The sequence below is a fragment of the Lampetra fluviatilis genome, chromosome 2, assembly GCF_964198595.1.
Source record: "Lampetra fluviatilis chromosome 2, kcLamFluv1.1, whole genome shotgun sequence".
Lineage (NCBI taxonomy): Eukaryota > Metazoa > Chordata > Hyperoartia > Petromyzontiformes > Petromyzontidae > Lampetra > Lampetra fluviatilis.
Window position 1 is genome coordinate 3,400,869 of NC_136276.1, and position 13,574 is coordinate 3,414,442.

The 13,574-nt window shown below is 44.8% G+C and overlaps 1 protein-coding gene across 3 annotated transcripts in view; it reads right to left on the reverse strand.

Moving 5' to 3' along the window:
• Positions 1-13,574, reverse strand: part of LOC144939775 (SH3 and cysteine-rich domain-containing protein-like) — a 38,871-nt gene continuing 25,297 nt past the window's right edge. For 2 of the 3 annotated variants that reach the window (XM_078866728.1, XM_078866726.1), the window contains 5 exons: positions 13,226-13,296; positions 10,609-10,712; positions 9,048-9,099; positions 7,754-7,891; positions 5,574-6,306 (listed from right to left, as the gene is read on the reverse strand). In XM_078866728.1, the coding sequence (XP_078722854.1) occupies positions 6,205-6,306; positions 7,754-7,891; positions 9,048-9,099; positions 10,609-10,712; positions 13,226-13,296 (467 nt within the window). In that variant the 3' untranslated portion in view covers positions 5,574-6,204. Of the gene's footprint in view, positions 189-5,573; positions 6,307-7,753; positions 7,892-9,047; positions 9,100-10,608; positions 10,713-13,225; positions 13,297-13,574 lie in introns of those variants that run through there. The other variant, XM_078866727.1, reaches the window with a different exon arrangement.

The window sequence follows — 13,574 nt, forward strand, 5'->3', positions numbered from 1 at the left end:
GCATGTGCCAGATATAGCCTTATCGGCGCATCGTGCATCCCAGCATCATGCTCCAGAGCATCATACGTCGCTGAATTGTAACATCACAGAAAACACATCAGAGTGCAAACATCCAAAGCTTCGTACACAAATGGTTCTCGCAGGGACAGCGTACAGGGTGTTGTTGTTGTTCTTCAAGTGCTGGGAACCTGTGAAAGGGCATATACAATTCACTTGGTTGTTTTTATTATTATTAAGTTTACCTCTGCATGACCCACCTATTGACAGACGGAAAATGTGCACACACCCATCGTACCTTCTGTCTGGTGGGGAATAGCTCCAAACGATCACACTTTTATAAAGCAGCTTCTCTAAAGGGCATTCCTCCTTTGTGTAAAAAAAAAAAAGGCTTAACTTTTTAAAATTATTTTATTGCACAGGCAACTGTGTGCAACATCTATGGGGCAAGTTATATTTTCGTAAGCAAAATGGCGTATTTTATTTAATGAGTTGCTAATTGTCAGAATTGTATTGATATTGATGTATTGAAGTTGGCATTGATGTTTTATTTATAAATTGATTACGATTATATTCGTAAGCTAAGCCACTGACGCATTTATAATTAGTCATTGGTTGTACTTATGACATTCATACTGGTTTTAGCAGTTATTAAATTACTGTTTTTATATGTAAAAGCTATTAATATCACATTTATGAAGCCATTACAAAGCTTCAACACGACTATGCTCACAAACAGTGTTACATTACTGGAGTTAATTTGCCCATTTAATACCTTTGGTGTAAAGAAAAGACGCCTCCATGAATGGAATCATGCTAAACGATGACATTGCAAGTCAGATTATTTGCTCTTTGACAACTTCTAGAATCATAATCGCCAATCATTCTCCCTGCACTAGTGAATACAAACCAATCCCATAGTAGTTCAGTGTTAAGTTTTACAATTGTAAGACATTCTAATTATCACCGTTATTTAATATCCTATTTTTAAATTACGACCGTTATACGGAATCACAGTACGTAGTATTGATTTATTAAATACACTACATATATATCTAAAAAAATATGTATATTAAGTGAATGTTTCACCAAAATGGGTCTCATCATGTTGTGAGACTACTGCCGTGAGAATGTGGAATTATCCACTGCTTTTTTTCTTTCGATTTAAAGCTTTCGTGACTGCATGGATTCATCTTCTTGGTTCTTTCGGTAAATTAACGTAGAAGGGAAATAATAAAATAAAATTCTATTTTTATTATGTTTAATTTTATAATGATTTTTTTTTATTTCCCTTCCACGTATCCACTGCTTGTCCGAAGCCACTAAGCGAGCTGAGGGCTACTCAGGAGCTCAATCAAGCAGCAGGGAGACACTTTGACTCCACGAATGTAATTTTCCACAAATGTGATGGGCAAGTGGGGCGCGCCCTGTGAGCGATGTGGGGATCCACGGCCCAGCCCTCGCTGCTTGTGCAATCAACTTGTGCGGTACATTTCCGATGAATGAAACCATTCGGGCCTTGACCCAAACTACTTCCAGTTTAAAGATTACATTTTTCACCTTCAACGACTTTGTGTTTTTTGTATTCCCCGTTTACTTAACTATTATTTTCCAATTACCTAGCCATCCTGCCTTAACTTTCGCTTTTTACTCCGTGTTGGCAACACCGACTCTGTTGGCGGCTGCGATTCACCTCGCTCGCGCGTCTCATTGCTTTGTTGTGACCTTTGCTCGGCCCCCGGTGACCGTGAGCTCTTCCCATGGCTGCAATTTCATCACCAGTGGGGGGGGGGCGGTTTGTGTCGATTGCTTTTTTTTGGTTCCTTGAGGCGTCGTTCGCGTGTGTCGCGTCCAAGCTTGGCGGCTGGCGCGATCACACAAAACGCCGGAATAAACCCCCCCCCCCCCCCCGAGGTTGCTGCTGCAGAGATGCGAGAGGGCTCCCGCTGCGACATGGAACAAACAAAAATTATGGAAGAAAAAAAGAATGAAAACAAATGGAAAAAAAATTATGAAAAAAACGTCTCGCTCCGTGAAAAAAAAAAATCGCAAAAAGAAAAGCTCCTGAAAAAAATATGTTTTTTTTGCTCTTTTTGTGGCCTTTCGCTCGACATAAATAGTGCGGGACAGGCGAAGCGGTTTAAGTTTGCCCACCGGTCCTGGACATTACACTTGAGGGAGAGGAAGTAACCCCCCCCACACACACGCGCACACAAACTTGTCATCGGTGGCCGCAGATCAAAAGGTAGCGCTGAGTGAGGGCCCAGGCGAGACGGGAGAGGGCGATTTCGTCCCATTAGCAGACGAGCTGTCGCCCGGGAGGCAGCTAAAATGTTTGATGGGCGGATGGCCACAGAAACCGATGATGGCCTTGTGACACCACGAGTCACGGATGGGATTCACGGTGTCCACGTGGCAAAGTCACGGGCTGCCTTCAAGACGACCCTCGCTGCCGATTTGGTGGACGGAATTATCCTTGAAGTCTCGTTGCGCTCTTCGTGTTTTCACTTCTTTTTAATCCTGTGCTCAGATTTGCATAAACGCACGAACACCCTCGCTCCTTTATCGGCAATACGTTGACTTCACCACAACAGGGACTTACAGATATAAATTCTCACTCAAGTGAAACATCAAATGAGAGGACGCGCCTTGGGCTGACAGCCGTTTGCTAAAACGGTATTGGAAAGTGCCTCCTCCCTCTCTCGAAATATCACATGTTGATACATTGATAAGTGTGTACGCGTAACAGTAGTAGTGTATATACAGTAGTAGTGCATCTATATGTGTAAAGTACTACAAAAATGCTCATACAGTGTAGTTCATGTACAGTATTTGGTCTAAACACGTGCCTGACGGGAAGGAGAAAAACACGAAATCCTTCTCACGTCGTGAATGTGGTCATTTCTTGAATGCGGTTTTGTAAAAGTGCTGTTAGCGAGCAGCACCTACGAAGGCCGGCACGGCTACACGAGGGGGTGGGTGGCCAACACACTACGCCCGTCCGCCTTTGTCTCCCCGGTGGCGATGTTTACTACACACCGCACCAGGTACTCATTTGAGGCTGAGTCGACCTAGGGGAGGCCGGTTTAGATAATCGTCACTGGCGTTGACCAGGTCGTCAGGTTCGTAGCCCAGCGTAGCGCTAACCTGCTACGGCAAAAATGCCCCGTGAACCCCATCACCACCAACAACCACCAACCACCACACCCCCGTCACCGCCACTCTAAGCCCAGCAGGCTTGTGGACATTGCTTTGTTCCATTTCAACCCCCCTGCTTAGCACACTCGGGAGAAAGCTTTCCGGGAAGCGCCTGGTCCCATCGCCTTACAAGTGAGGGCGGTGGCCGTCTCGTGCCTCCATCCCGGATAAGCGGGTGGCTTTGAAATTGGTGGCAATGAGATTCCAACTGCGGTAAGGTAAAGACAGAGGTGCAGCCCTGCATGCCACTGCTGACAGCCTTTCGAGTGGGTGATTTGGCCTATTCTTCCACACTGCCCAGACCTCTGGGAAGAGGTTGGAGTAGCCACACTTTACCCCACCACACACGACCTGCCAGTAGAGTAAATGTCCAAGTACAGTCAGTAACACGGTATACATACAAAGGGCGTGAAAATAATTTCAATTCAGTTTCAATAACAACACTATGAAAACATAGAAGAATAGGTTTTGCCCTTTCTGGCAATAAAACAGGTGTTAAGATGTTCAAACACCAGATAGAAACCATTTGCAAGGAATCATCTGCATTAACCACAGTACTTGTGGTGAACATGCAAACAAAACATGCTGTGATAATTATATATGGCATTGTCTTTGAAACGGATTGGTCTACACCAGAAACAGCCTTCTTTATGGCCTAGTCTCACCAGTGTCAGACCAGAGAACGCCAAAAGGCGAACAGCGCAAATACAATGCACGTGTCACTCATATCTTGGGGTGAGCAGCCATATCATGATACTTTTTTTTGCCAGTATCAACGTATGAAAAATAATAGGTTTTACCCTTTCTGGCAATAACACAGGTGTTGTTAAGATGTTCAAACATCAAATTGAAACCTTTTGCAAGGACTCAAGTATACATTAACCAGAGGTGGGACAAAGTCATTGTTATGCAAGTCCAAGTCGAGTCGCAAGTCATCAAATTCATGACTCGAGTCTGACTCGAGTCCAAGTCACATGACTCGAGTCCACACCTCTGACATTAACCATACGTACTTGATACTGACAAAAAAAGATCCTAATAATAAAACTACATGTCTGGTGTTAACATGGCTGAGTGGCCAAGGGTACGAACAACCACTTCTTTATAACGTGCTTTAAACTAAACTATTTTGAAACTAAACTTTTTATTTTACCAGGTAAGGCCCACTGAGCTGTATCGCTCCTTTTCAGAATCTATAAAGCTATATAGCTCAACGAAGTGGCTTATCACGTTGCAATGCAAAGCAGCCAAATACTCTAAACGCATGATGTTAATTCTAAATGTGGAGGAAACAACCGGAGGTCCCGGATAAAGATCCACACGACCATGGAGAGAACATGCAAACTCCAAATGTACAGGCGTCAGGGTCAGGGTTTAATCCACGACCTCCTGTATATCGGGCGAGGTAATTAACATCTTGCCACAGTACGTGAGCTAACACTAGTCCCTCACTTTAAATGTGGGATGCCACCCATGATTACACGAGGTTTTCAGGTGTGGTCTTATTTCAAGGTCTCAGCCTGACCACCAATAGCGACAATCCTAAAAAGCATTTTGTATACATAGTTGTCTTCAATTCATCCGGAACAGCCCTGGGGTTTGAGAAATAAAATGTATGAGATGGCTGATGTAAGGAGAACCCATCTTTACAGAGCAGAAATGAGGGCCATCAAATGTTCGGCGAGACTAAAGTGACACCAAAAATAGTTCAATGTTAACATCATCCGGGGTTGTCCCTTGTTTTAACAAAGAAAAAAACCCATGTGATGTTATTCTCATTTTAAAAGCAAACATTTATACGAGGGGAATAAAATAATAAATGATTTAACTCCAATGGGTAATGTTAGGTATAATGATTATAAATAACTTGAGGTGGAGTCATGAATGTTTACCCCCTTCCTATTCTCAAATGTTTGCAAAGACACATTGTAGATAAATGTATACAATTATACACACACGCATCAATTCGAGCATGGACATCTAAACAGCCACTCTATTCATTAGCTAAATGTTTGCATTTTCCTTCATTTTCAATCATTTACGGTAATTGCTTGTAATTAACTATTTCTAATCTTCACAGAAATGAACTTGCATTTTTTTAAACCATCAAAAACACTTTCAGACAGCACGATTTAACTTGACATTTGTAAACATGTAGTTCTTTCTACGTTTTTTTTACAACAGTGTATTCCACGAACGATAACGTATGTGCATTGAATAATATATGCATTTTTATAAATGCTACATTTAAAATAATATATTTTCTGTAAAAAAATAAATAGCTAGGTAAATAAATAAATCAATATAATAGTAAATTAATGCACTAATCTCACAGTTGTGGGCCTGTGTTGTATTAGCTGCTGCGAGTAGTGCAGGCATATGCCGCAGTGAGACTACACGGAGCTTATTTAAAAGTCTGTCAGAAATTCAATGAATAACATTTGAAGGTGGAGGGAACATCTACTGTTGAAGGGGGCACTATTGCAAATCTGCAGCGTGCTGTGTAGTGATGCACAGAGTTCCCATAAAATATGCAACGGTGCAGAGGTCAACGCTCAAGTTTCACCACCAGCTAACACAGATGATGCGCCGATGTCCAACACACACACGATGCACCACCAGCTGTGCCAAGCTCCCCGACGTTTCCCCCGCTATGAATTCAGACGTGCGCTTACACTGCCAGAAAAGAACCCAACAGCGTCTGCTCCTTCTCCACCTGACTGTGCAGTTACGGCTGCCCGGTGGCTACCAAGAACGTCCACTACAACACTATTGGCAGGTGGTGGTGGTGGTGGTGACAGCTGCTGTTCCATGGCAGAGTCTCTGACAGCGGTAGAAGCTCTGCTGTCAGAATGGGCATCTATGGCACAGAGTCAAGCCATTTGTGTTTTCACCCACACCTGCTCGCCAACTCAAGATACTCTTCTCCAGGCTCCCGCTAAGGGACCGGCCGAGTCGGGAGAGACGCACCCCATGGAGACATTGTCGATGGCCGATTTCCTCCCTCCCTCATATCTCTTCCAGGCAGTCGATGGGCACCAGGCCCTTCTTGCGGCCGCTCTGCACACGCACCAAGCCCTGCGAGGGCATGCTGGCCTTCTCCACGCAGATCTGCCGCGAGCATGACGAGGGGGCGGTCGAGACACCGGGGGACAGCGTGAAAATGGAGAGGAGCGGGTGAGTGATGGTTGCATTAAAGATGAAAGGTGAAAGAAAGCCCAAATTTTACAATCGTGTGTCACGTATGAATAAGCATATAAATGAAAACTGACATGTTATTCATCACATGAAAACGCAGAATAAGCACACCGCAATTAAATAACTAGAGTGAAGAAGAGAGATAGATGTGGGGAAAAATAAATGCAGACAAATCAGCCTTGTGAACGGGCATACAAAGCAACAGATGTACACAGATATTCATTTGGAAGCTTCAGATAAGAAGAGCGAGCTCATGAAATTGCATCAGAGGGGAGCCACAAAGCTTTCATTTACAATGAAACCCAGCCGCTCTGCTCATTCCACGTTTGCACCTCTTGTGCACGCTATGTGAATGCAGAGAGACCACATCCTGAGCAATGGAGCACAGTGCATTCATTGCTTTTGGTTAAGGCGCATGTGTGTCTGTGGGCATGTGTAACCATGTATATGTGTTAGGAGCAGCGGAACAGTGGTTTCTCGCACTATACCGCAATTGTGTAGCCTGCGTTCATTCTTGGCCATGCAGAAATGAAACCCAGGCCCTGCCCAATTGAAATATGAACCTGGCTACCTTTATTTGGCATAAAATGAGAAATCAGCACTTTGTGGATATAGGCATGGGAGTGTATGTGGGCAAATGTGTGTGGGTACTTCTGTGTGCATGTGGGCATGGGTGTGTGTAGTCGTACGTGTGAGGACATGGGTATGCAGCGGTTAGGGTCCTGTACTGTGAAACAAGAAACCTGAATTTGATTCCGAGCCATGGCCAACATCAGCGATGAATATCTGAACCAGTTCTGGATCATTCTGACATCGACTCAGCCTTAATTGAGTACCTGGTGCAGAGTGTGTAAAAAATCAGCACCGGGGAGATGAAGGCAGCTGGGCGTGGTGCTGGCCACACCACCCCCTCATTCTCTGCCGGCCGTAATAGGCGCTTACCAATAGCACTTGCCCCAATAGCCGGCATGGCTTTTTGGGGAATATTTGTGTTTGTGTGCAGACACACGTGTGCACGTGTGAGCGGGCATGACATGCACATGGGCATGGATGCACACGTGCACGAGCATGTGCGTGGATATCTTCGCAACAGCTTTTGGCTTACCATTAAACAAAGACGATCACCGCATCGCGCGCTTTCAGATGCGCTCCTAGGGCCATCTGGAACGCTCTTCCGATATTATGAAGCCACTGGAGCGATGCACTTTTAAATTATCGAGATTGACAAACTCATTTCTTTAGAACTGTTTTTTGTGTTCAGCTTGTCACCCTTCCCCCCCCCGTACCTCCGATGAGCACGGTTGACTGCGTACAACACACGTGGAACATAGACACCCCGCTCTGCCCGTGCGAGCGCTACCTGCTCGAGGTTGAGCGCCAGGTGGCCGTGCTCGCGGGTGCCCGCGCACGCGCGCACGCAACGGAACACGCGCTCGCCCGGCCGCACCCGCTGCACGAAGTTGGCAGGGAAGAAGCCGACGCGGTCGTCGATCCGGCCCTGGGGTTCACAGCGACAACGCAAGGTAGTGAGGGGGGGTGGGAGGGCGCAGAGCGATCGGTCGAGGTGCGGCATGAAGACGGGCGGACGATAACCGGCAGAGGAGATGTTCACGATTGCGTCAATTGATGAAGGTGATATCGATTCTGAGGCTCGTGATGCGTGCATCGAGTCACCCGTGTAGGAATCGATGTTTTTTTTTTATTTGTGTGCAACGTGACCCCGGCAGGCACCGGTGACTGTTACATTTACCACGAATGAAAAAAAAGACTTGAGGTGGCTTGGGTTGGCTCAGGGGTCTGAGCAATGAGCCATCACCGCTGAGATCCTGAATTCCGAATCCTCAAATAATGCCGAAAAGACAACTTGAAAAAAAATATGGCGAAAAAGAAGAGATTCCATTCTATAACCTAATTTCCAGAAAAGACTTGTGTTAAGATATCATCTTCATCATTACCATTTAACGTGCGCTAAATGGTAATGACAAGGCTCACTGTTGTTCAAGTGTGTTAAAATAAAAACCTGAACTTGTGAAATGTACAACTGAAACTGTGGCATTATGATAAAATAAATGATAAATAAATATGATACCACCGATGTAATTAGTTTATAACACTCAATAACAGCACGTTGTTTTATGTATTTGTTTACAAATATACTCCATGATAAGAGTGCCTTGGATTATCTCTCTGAGCCAAAGGGATACTCAGTACATCCAATAAAAAGCAATGCAATATTTCGCAGATGTAGATCAGTCAATGTGATATTTCACGTAAGAGTTTAAAATAGAGAAAGATGTCCTTTACCGACAAGACGTTGATGTTTACACATCAATATGGTCATATAGTCAATACTGATACAATCCGACATGCACGCACACACGCATCACACACACATACTCCTCTGAATCTTTTTCACTGACTGCGATCAACATGTGAGTGCTCATTTTCATAATCAAGCTTTATACAATTGTGCCTGCCTGTACGTGCCCGGCATGTGATTCCATCTACTACGTGTGCTGGTGCTAATAATAGTAGGCATGCCGCAATGCACAAATACATCGGCTGAATTAAATATTTAAACTCGTTTCTGAATTTTTTTTTTAGCTGCTGTTATGATAAAACATTTATTGAAAATATTTTACCAAAAAACTTACCTTCCACCACTCTTCGTTGGAATCGTCAACAATTGATAGGATGTCTCCGGGCCTGGAAAATAGAACACAAAGATCTCCATGTAGTCAATAATAATAATAATTCACATTTATTTACCCAGGAAATTCACACTTGAGTCTCAAAAGTATGTTTAAAGGGGTCCGAATACGTGTTCGCAGTGGGGTCCAATGTTGCTGTGCGTTTTACAAATTGAGTAATTTGTGGAAATGCTTTTTCTCATCTGTCATGTTTATTATATTCTTTGGGTCTTTCGGTAAAGCCACGTAGATAGAAAAATAATACAATTATCACGACGTTTCGATCGCAACACATTATTTTTCTATCTACGTGGCTTTACCGAAAGACCCAAAGAATATGAATTCCTGCAGTCACGAAAGCTTTAAGTCAAGATGCTTATTATAATCAAGGGTTATACAATTGTGCCTGTAAGGTGCACAGCATGTGATCCATTGGCTACATCGCTGGCAATACTATGAGTACGTACGGAGTAGAAACCTTCAAGTCTGCGCTGCTGTGAGCCAATAGCAAACTGTGCCCACCTCTGCAGTGTTGTCAAGAGCAATGGACAACACAGGCTTGACAGGTGCCCAATTGCACGAGCAGCTGGAGACTGGGAGTCTAGCTGGTAGATGTGGCCACAGACCGGGCTAGATGAACACCTCCGCACACCGCGTCATTCGTTGAAGTTTATAACGCAGCACGCCAACCACTGCGTCACCGCCGCAATCATGAATTCAACTTGTAACGTGCGCAGCATTCACTCGCCGTTGAAGAGAGGGAACGGCTCAGCTGTGCGAGCAACCACTGAGAGGGTAGGAGGAAGAAGGCTACGTGCTTAGCTGGCGTGAACAATTGTCCAAGTTCTGCAGTTCTCAACATGTCACGGTGTTATCGGCCAATTAATGGGTAGTTAAATGTGAGAGGAACCTGGAACGCCCAGAGAAAACTCACGCTCGAGGGGGCAACATTCGATCCCCATATATAACATCAGCCTTAATGTGCGTTCACTAACAGCATTTCCTGTGCAAACTGCAATGAATCCTTGCGGCAGATTTTAGCTAGCCATCAAACAAAGATGGCCACTGCATCGTGCGTTTTCAGATGCGTTTCTGCGGCCGTCTGGAACGATTTTCCTTCCGATATTAGAAAGCCACTGGAGCTATGCACTTTCAAATATAAATTGAAACCAACATTTCTTGAGAAATTATATTTGTGTTTAGTTTGTTGTCCTTCCCCTGCACCTCCAATTATCATGGTTGGCTACGTACGGTGCGACATAAGTTCAACATACACACATATGAAACAGTTACCGGATTCTGATGTTTAGAACCGTGAGTCGATAATACGGTTACCAGTTTAGAGGTTGTCATTAATCAACCATACCACAAACCCAGAAAAACTCAACACATTCGCCAGTAAGACTGCCTTACAAGAACAATATGCAATAGGTGAGGTTTCGGGCAATTTACTTGCTATGAAGAAGGGCCCTTGCCCAAAAAGTTGCCTATCATAAAAGCCTGGGCGGTATCGCGATGCACGTACTGGATGGCTAGGTCGCCGCTGTCTTGCGGCACGTACTGGGACAGTGCCACGTACTGGTACATCTGCTGAATGGACTCCATGTGCTTCAACTGACCTCTCCGCACCTGCGCGCACAACGAGGGAGACGGACACAACAACAACAACAACAAGGGCAGCCCACGTCGTCCCCTGACCACAGCAAAGTAACTCTCGTGTTGACAGCAAAGCCGCTCTATGTCTCGAGTCAACTTTGGGTCATTTCAGGCCAACTTCTTCTCACGTGCTACGGGTAAAAGCTTACAATTGCACGTCTGGGATGTTGATCCACTCAGTGGCTTCCTGAGATGATGCTAAGTGGAGAAATGAAGTGCCTCCCATAACAGACCTCAGTTGGGGAGGTTAATGCGATATGTTCTGTGGTCTCAGACAATTGCTCATCAATCCAGTGTATCTTGGGCCTGCTTTAGATGCAAGTATCCCTGTATTTATATATTATATATAAATATAATTGGAAATATTTATTTCATAAACAATTTCAGGCCATTCTCAATCCACCTTTGGATGTAGGCCTCCCCAAGCCACGTGTGAGTCGTGGGGGGGATGTTTTGTTCACCATACCTCATCACACTGATAAGTGGGGGTTAGCGACGGAGGGGAGGAAAGACTGGCTCTGATATCAAATACCACTGACGGCCGACAACTAACCTTGCCGCGTCCATTGCACGGCCGTGCTAACCACTGCACCACCCCCTGCTGTGTTTAGCAGTGCATGGAATTTTTAAAACGTGTATATTCCCATCATTGGGTTTTCGGAAAAGATCAATTACTTGGCCGACACGATCAAGCTCGCTGCATGCCGAGTGGCGACCTGGGACTTGAACTTAGGTCGTCAAAGGTCTGAGCTCGGCGGTCCTGGCGTGGCTCTCCGCTCCTGACAGGCACCCAGCCTCCTTTTCTGTCGTAACAGCCTTGATCTATCTCCTGTTGGATGGAGTTCTCCCAAAGCCATCGCCACCCAGCATGGTGCCCCAATGCAACGATCTATTTAGCTCCTGCACACGAGCTGATTTTAGCGCTCCATCTCTGCAGTCAACGTCATCCACCCAACCACCAAGGTGCGTTCGATCCTTTGGCTGCTATTCTGCTGTTAGGCAATTGTACCTTCCAGTGACGTGTTCTGTCCAAGCGCACTTTTACTTCTAGATTTGAAGCTTTCGTGACTGCAAGGATTCATACTCTTAGTTTTTTCGGTAAAGTCACGTAGGTAAAAAATGAAATTAAAATTAATAAAAATAAAATAATAATAAATCACGACGTTTCGGAGGCAACACAAGTCTCCGTCATCAGGTGGGACCGTCACAGCCAGAGTTGCTGTATCAAGTGAGGCAGGGATAAGAACTTGCATGTTGGAATCCCTGCCTCACTTGATACAGCAAATCTGGCTGTGACGGTCCCACCGGATGACGAAGACTTGTGTTGCCTCCGAAACGTCGTGATTTATTATAATTTTATCTTTTATTAATTTTTATTTCATTTTTTACCTACGTGACTTTACCGAAAAAACTAAGAGTGCGCACTTTTACTCACAGGCGATGTGGCCTCTCTCATTTGTGGTTGTCCTCGAATCTCTGTGGTCCCTCTTTCAATTCCCTCAGTCTAGTCGCAAGCGTGCACTTCCACACCCTCCTTGTTTGATTTAGTTTGTGAATGTCAGGTCATTTACACGGATTAAAAACGTTCCGCTTTTGCAATGTCATTGTTTTTGGCAAGTAGAGTGAAAAATAACCGCAAATTAGCCATGCCTGACGTGTAATTGTCTACTAAGCACAAAGAGAACGCTAACGAGCCCGTTAATACTATCACTATTCCCTTTAGCGAAAAGCAAAAATAAAATTAGGCACGCAATTTGTCGTACTCACTAAAATATTTTTGTTATCGCATCGTGTCCTCTAAATCTCTCTTTCCTCATGTCTCACGAGGCTTTCGTCTCGCTTATAAGCAGAGGAAATCTCCCAGTCGTGTCAGCCCGAGGCGCAGTTTGACTTTAATATTGGGGGGGAGGGAGGGGGGCAGAGGTTTGCTTTGTTCCTGGCATTAGGAATCGCGGGTGCATATAATGCATGTATTTATTTTTAACCTTAATTGTACAGTAGAACCCCTCTTATCGACCACCCATGTTAACGATGAATTACATATAATTACTTAACGAAGGGCCTCCATAGAGCCCAATGTGTTCGCTAACCGACGATTCCGCTGTTAACGACGGGCTGTTGTAGGCACAGTAAAAATATTAATTCACGCATTGATTAACCATGTATATTGTTATATTATGTGTTTAAAATGTTGTTAGCATCTTTTGGTATTCATATCCATTGTTTACATATTATAAAGTACGTTTTTTCGTGTGAAAAACGGTAACTTGCGATGCAATCGGAACGAATGAAGCCTTCAACGTCTATTTCCTAGACTCGCTTAACGCCCAAATCACTTAACGGCCGTTCCGCGGAACCAATTGGCATCACGATGAGCGGTTCTTCTGTAACCGACTGAAAATAAATGAACGAAGGTGTCCAGTTTTGGGGGGGGGGGGGGGGCATTGCCCCCCGTGCCCCCCATGGTACTGCTCTGTCGGCCTCACCGGAGTCGGCTTCTTTGGCTTGTCGCCAGTGCCCGTCTCCTCAGAGCCCGTCCCAGCGGGAGACATTTTCTCTGTGGGGGAAAAAGACAACAACAACAATTCGGGACGCACTCCGTTTTTAAACAACAACAACAATAATGATTATGATGTTATAATCGCAATTATAATAATAATAAAGACGCAGCAGAGCTGCAAATGTCTTTCCATAAACGAGTGTCCGAGTCAAACACCCATTCAAGTTCTTCACTCACCCAGCCCCTTTTCCCCACACCACACTCCTCTGCACCCCGGTGCTTGAGCATCAATCGGACAAACATATCTAGGAGTTCATCTTCATTCAGACTCTGTC